Below are 6,000 nucleotides of genomic sequence, written 5' to 3' on the forward strand. Positions count from 1 at the left end.
AGCATCCAGAAATACCAGCAGCTATTTCTGGGAGCCCTGGGGGAAGCACGAGGCAGGTAAGTGGCCGTGCTGCAGCGCAGACCCTCGGCACACGGGGTGCCAGGTGCGACGGACGGGGCAGTGGAGTGGGGGCTGACTGGAAGATCCAGCTCTTGTTGTCCAGACAAATGCAGACCCAGCCTTGAAACACTTCCCAAGGTCTTGGCACTTCATTTTGTAGCTGTGTCTCACGCTCGGAATATTCCCAAGGCACTCGCTATCGTCGGCTGTCGTCTCTGTGTCTCTTGGTTGCTGTTTGTTGCTGTGGTTGCACGTTGATAAGGTCTCTGGTTATGTCTTGCAGCCCTCAGAATCCAAGCCCAACGTCACCCCTCTCACCGTCCTGGCCCATGTTCTCTGCGCCATCAAGTCCTATGCCCACCTCCTCTACGTCCAGCGACTCATCCCCCATCAGGTCTGTTGCACAATTTGCTTGGCTTTTTGTTGCTTTTGCTATTTCTGTTGAGTTTCCCTGGTTTCCTCCACTTCACTTCCCTTTCCCCTGGCATCCTGCTCGAACCCTCCCAACGCAGCTGTCTGCACTCAGCAAGAGGGGAGCTTTCACACCCTCCTGCCCCAGGAGAGCCCCTTGAACACCCCGAGCCCCGGCTGGAGCCCGCAGCCCCCGGGTGAGGGAGCGGGAGCTGTGCTCGGTGTCACTGCTGGGCTCAGCTCAGCTCAGCGCTGCGCTGGCTTTGCTCTGCTCTGCAGCAGGTAAGAAGTGTACTGCGAGGAGTAAAGAGCCTTTGGAAAGCTCTGCCACCCTGGTTTTCTGGCCACAGCCTCGTCTGGGATCCCAGGAGGGTGATGGGCACGGGGTAGCACAGGCTGCTCTGTGCCCACCTAAAGGTCCTTGGGCGTCGCTGGAGCAAACCCTTCCTGGAAGCTGCAGAGGAACCAGCACAGGATTCCCAGCAAGTCCTGGAGCAGCGGGCAGGCTGAGCTGTGTGCCAGCCCTGTGGGGTCCCTCTGTGCCCTGGAGTGCCTGGCACCAGAGCAGGCACTGCCCAGGGTCCCTTACCCTTGGCACCAGTGATGCCATCATGCCCTGAGTGCACCGTGAGCCTGAAAATTCCTTTTGTTTGCCACCTGATGGTCTCAAGCACTCAGTGTGAGCGGTGCCTCCCCGGCAGTGAAGGACCCTCTGGAGTGGGAGGACTGTTTGCCCATCCTGGTTTTTAAGTGTTTGGGAGCAGCTCGTGTCAGGCAGCTGGAATTTGGAGAAGAGAGATCTCCATTTTGGGGCTCTCTTTGCAGCAAAGCCAAAACCATTCCCAGCTCCTGGGTTTGGAGTTTGGTGGGAAGGGGAGCTGCTCTTGCCGTGAAGCGTTGCTGCTTCCCTGGGCTCATCCGAGGAACTCAGGGGAACTTCAAGTGCTCGGAAAGATAAAAATTGGTAAAACCACTGGTCTGAGAAGGGTGACACCTTGTTCCCCACCCCAGCAGCTCCTGGGGGCACTTCATCTCTTCCCTTGGCCATGTCACAGCTGAGCAGCAGTGCTGGATGTGCCCAGCTGCTCGAATGCCAGGGCCTGGCTGGGCTGGCACTGGCACTGGCACTGCAGCCTGGCAGTGTCCCAGCTTTCCACCAACCCTGCTCCAGCCCAAAGCTGGGAAGGATGGGTGGGGATTGCAGGTGCAGGGACAGCTCTGTGTGCCTGTGCTGTGCCTGAGGAGCCCTGAGGTCCCTCATTTTCTGCTCTCTGCCAGCAGTTTGCTCCATTCCTGGCTCTCCCTGCTCCGATTCCCTCCCCTGCAGCGTGGGCACGCTGACACTTCCAGCAAAATCTAATGGCTTTAAAATATTTTTTACCTTCAGGTACAGGCTCTAAAGAAGTGCAGCAAATTCTTCATGGACCTGCTTGTCTTTCTGTTTTGAAATAACCTTCCCTTAATGCTAATTCTTCCTTGTGAAATTGTCCTTGTGTTTACAGCTGCCCTTGGATGGGTTTGGCAGAGCGGGGCCAGTGGCAGTGGGTCACTGCCAGCACTTGCTGCCACCTTTGCTCTGTGCCAGCCTCTGATCAGTGATGGCCCCTGAGACACAGAACATTCCAGCTCCAGCCTAGAGCCTGGAGCTGTCGTGGAGACCCCTGGGCTGGGCTGGTGCTGTTTGGGCACCAGTGTGGGCTCCGGTCCAGGCGGTGCCAGCTGGGCTCAGACTGGGATTTGCATTGGGGTGAAATGTGGCTCATCCCTGAGAGCCTTCAGCCTCTGCTGGTGTCTCCCTCCCTCCTGGGCAGCGTAGCCGAGGAGCCCGGCAGAGCAGCAGCCCCAGCGCGGTTGCACAGCACCGTGAGGGGTGTGCTGTGCTGTGCTGTGCTGTGCTGGGTGTGAGGGTGGCTCTGTGCCCACCCGTGCCCTCTCTTGCAGCTCCCCCCTGCGCAAGGCCCGCGCTCTCTACGCCTGCAAAGCCGAGCACGACTCCGAGCTCTCCTTCACGGCCGGCACCGTGTTCGACAACGGTGAGTGCTGGGCTCCTCCCGGGCACGGCCAGCCCTGCACAGCCCGGGGGCTCCACGGCCCGCCCGTGGCTGCGGACCCCTCCCCTGGGCTCCAGGGAGACCCTGGCGAGCTGGGCCTGCCCCGGCGTTTGCCATGGCCAGAGTTCCTCTGTGAAGGGGAGATCAGATTCGGGAGGTCAGCACCAGAAATGCTCTGGGTAGCTGCTGTAATGGTTTGGGCAGGAGATGGGAAAGCCATGTGTGCTTTTTCCCTCTGGATACGAGCGCTGGAGCAAGGTGGGCTTTGCCCACTCAGACCACGCTAATGAACACAGATTTGGTGTTTCCTGCATCAAGAGTTTGTGCCCCATGGAACTGAGCAGCTCTGGCTTAGATATAATCCCAGTGTAACGAAAAGACTTTTTACTACTTTCCAAGTCATTCTTGGCTTTTAAATGTTAAGCATTGTCATTTGGGAAGCTGCTACCACATGCACTGTTTTTGCCCTGGGATATAGAGGCGAATACAGCAGAAAGGGGAGGAGAATGAATACATGTGAATTAAAGACAATCCTTCTCCAAAGCAGCTCCATAGTCATCTCATAAATAAACATGGTCTCCCCTCTGAGGGCCTGTGGGAATCAGAGCAGCTAGGAGGGGAACAAGTTTGAATTAAATACATTATGTTTGCTGATAAAAATCAATGGATTATTCAAGGGAAAAAGCACACAGCGTGTTCCAGTCACTCAGCAGCACAGCCGGGGCTCACGTTGGCTGCAGGACCTGAGGTAGAACCAGCCTGGCTTGGTGGGAGTCTTGCTGTGATCAAGAGGCTTTTCAAAGCCCGGTGAAGGCATAGGGGTCTTGGCAATACTTGGAGCCAGGTTCCAGTTTGACTTTGAGCTTCCGTGAGGCTGCACGTGGCTGAGCAGCAGCTTGATCCAGCTGGGGTTTGGGGCTGCTGCTGCCCACAGGGAGCAGCACCCACGTTTGAGAGCTCCAGTTCCACTGACCCCAGACACGGAGTGAGGCCAGACCTGCAGAGTCACAGGAGCCTCAGGAGCTCTGGAACACGGGCTTCCCACCATAACTGTGGGAGGGGGGGATATTCCTCTGCCTGCAGGCGTAACCCTGGCCTGGCTCCTGCAGAATCAGCAAATTTTTGGGAGTTGATTGAATAAAGAGAGGCTTTTGAGGACTGATCAGGTTTCTGGTTGCACACAATCAGGTTGCAGGGTTTGCTTTCCCGCTGGGATTGTTCCCTAATGCAATTTCCCTCCCAGCCTGGGCCCAGGCCAAGCCGGGATGTGCAGAGTTACCATGTGGTGGAGTTAACCACGTTCTCTCCAACTTCCAAGAGATCTTAGCTCAAATCCAGAGGAAGTTTTGAGCCCCTGTTTTTTTCCCAAATGCTCCACTTCCCTCAGCCCAGCAGCCCCAGGGAGTATTTGGAGCCTGCAGCTCACTTGGTGAAGGGAAGGCCAAGGAGTCCCACGGGGAGCAGGCAGGGACAGAGCACTTCAGCTGCCTGAGCCCCGTGGTGTGTTCACAGAACCGTGGGATGCTTTGGCTCAGAAGGGACCTTGAGGCTCATCTTTAACTCTGTTAGTTCCCTTTCTTCAAAATGAGCACAAGCTAAAGGTCTCACCTGCCCTTCCCCTGTCTCTGCAGTGCACCCGTCCCAGGAGCCCGGCTGGCTGGAAGGGACCCTCAACGGCAAGACAGGACTGATCCCCGAGAACTACGTCGAGTTCCTATAACTGTGGGGTGCACAGAGCCACTGCTGAGCATTCCATGGTATCCATGGCGAGTCCTGCCGGCCCCCGTGCCCTTTGGCACTGCGTGACCGGGGTGAGGACACCCCTGTGCCCGCTGCTGGATGTTTGTGTGGATCAGACGTCGCCTCTCGTTCCGCTCCGTGGGGCAGTGGTCCTGGGGAGATGGAGAGACTTCCCCAGCCCCGAGCTGGGGGTGCTTCAAGCCCATATCCTAGCGATTGAAAACCAGCCAAGGGACAGCCAAGTGCCCCGGGGGGCCGAGCTGAAGACTGGGAATGGCCGGAGCTGCCCCGAGGGGGGGTTCCCTGCAGGGGGACATTCCCTGGGAGCCCAGGGCCCCCACCCGGCAGGGTCCCACCAAGGAGGAGTCCTGTGCTCCCAGAGCCTTCCCCGTGCTTGCCCGGTGCCCCAAGCACAGCTGTGGGTGCTGCCAGGGAGCACCCCGAGCTCTGGGGCAGGGGAAGGGCTGGGGGGCTGAGCAGGGCAGCCCCGGCCGCCGTCCCCTCCTTGTGCCACCGCAGCGCCGGCTCTTGCGGGCGAGAGCGAGCCCCGGGTGGGCTCTGCAGGGCTGGCAGGGCTCAGCAGGCACCTGCTCGCTGGAGAGAGGATGTTTTGGACCAAACCTCTCAAACTCTTCTTTTTTATTTTCAGGATTTTGATTTTGTGGGGTAACCCTCAGTCTGTGCGAGGTGAGCAGCCCGTGCTCCCTCCCGCTGCAGCCCCAGACAAACCCCACTGCTGTTGTTTGGCTGTTTGGTACCTCCCCTTCCCCAGTCCCACTGTACAGACACATCCGTGCTCCCAGCCGCGCCCAGGCTGCTGGTGTGCCCTGCTGGAGCTGCCTCTGCCTCTCTCCAGCGTTGCTTTTCAGGCCTCCCCTCGCTTGCAGCCTCGTCCGTGCCAATCTGTGCAGTGCTGGTTGTGCCAGGTGAATTATTTCCATCCTTGCGGGGCATTTGCTGTTGGTGTGGCCAAGATGGGGCTGTGGAGAGCCAGGGAGGAGCACCAGGGAGGAGCCCTTCAGCTGCACCAGCCCGGCTCCTGCCTCCATGGACACGCCACGAGGGCTCGGCAGGGCGAGCGTGCAAACCCCTCATCATTCCAGGTCCTTTTGAAGGGGGGAGGGAGGGAGAAGGAGCCCTGTTTGACTGCAGAGCCGGGATTTTGAGAGCTGGAATCATATTTTATAAAAAGAAAATCTCAACCCCCAGGCCGTGGCGCTGGGGATAGATGTCGTGGCTTTTTGTAACGGTTTTAAAGACTCTGAGTGACTGAATTGCTCTATGTGTCACTTTTTATTTTTGAAAGGATTAATGTATAAATAGAGTATCTTAAAATATTATGAGGAAAAGATCTATATTTGATACTTTTAGAAGAGATGTAAGGAGAGAAGCAAAGGACATTTGAAGCCGGTCACCGAGAGGCTCCACACCCCCCGACCCCCAGCCTGGAGCTGCTGCTTCCTTCACTCCGTGGTGTCCCTTCGAGAGAAGGGAGCTGAAATTTCAGCCCTCTTCACGTTTTTGTCCACAGTAATTAAACTTCCTGGGCTTTTGTCTTGGGGGAAAAAAAAGAGGAAAAAGGCAATCATTTTTTTCCTGCTTTCCAAGGTGGGTGGCACAGCTCATTCCCATGGGATCACACCCTCTCCACAGCACTCTGACCCCTTGGGGAACACTCTGGGCCCCTCACGTGGCTGGTACGGTTTGGGCAGGGGTGAGGTCCCCAAACTGCCCCGTG

At 57.4% G+C, this 6,000-nt stretch overlaps 1 protein-coding gene across 2 annotated transcripts in view; it reads left to right on the top strand.

The window, feature by feature from the left end:
• Nucleotides 1–5,602, top strand: part of ARHGAP26 (Rho GTPase activating protein 26) — a 108,194-nt gene extending 102,592 nt beyond the window's left edge. The window contains exons 21-23 of one of the 2 annotated variants that reach the window (XM_068206260.1): nucleotides 344–454; nucleotides 2,413–2,504; nucleotides 4,154–5,602. In XM_068206260.1, the coding sequence (XP_068062361.1) occupies nucleotides 344–454; nucleotides 2,413–2,504; nucleotides 4,154–4,242 (292 nt within the window). In that variant the 3' untranslated portion in view covers nucleotides 4,243–5,602. The remainder of the gene's footprint in view (nucleotides 1–343; nucleotides 455–2,412; nucleotides 2,505–4,153) is intronic. The other variant, XM_068206261.1, reaches the window with a different exon arrangement.
• Nucleotides 5,603–6,000: the final 398 nt, after the last annotated feature.

The sequence above is a fragment of the Anomalospiza imberbis genome, chromosome 15 (genome assembly GCF_031753505.1).
Source record: "Anomalospiza imberbis isolate Cuckoo-Finch-1a 21T00152 chromosome 15, ASM3175350v1, whole genome shotgun sequence".
In the NCBI taxonomy this organism is placed as follows: Eukaryota; Metazoa; Chordata; class Aves; order Passeriformes; family Viduidae; genus Anomalospiza; species Anomalospiza imberbis.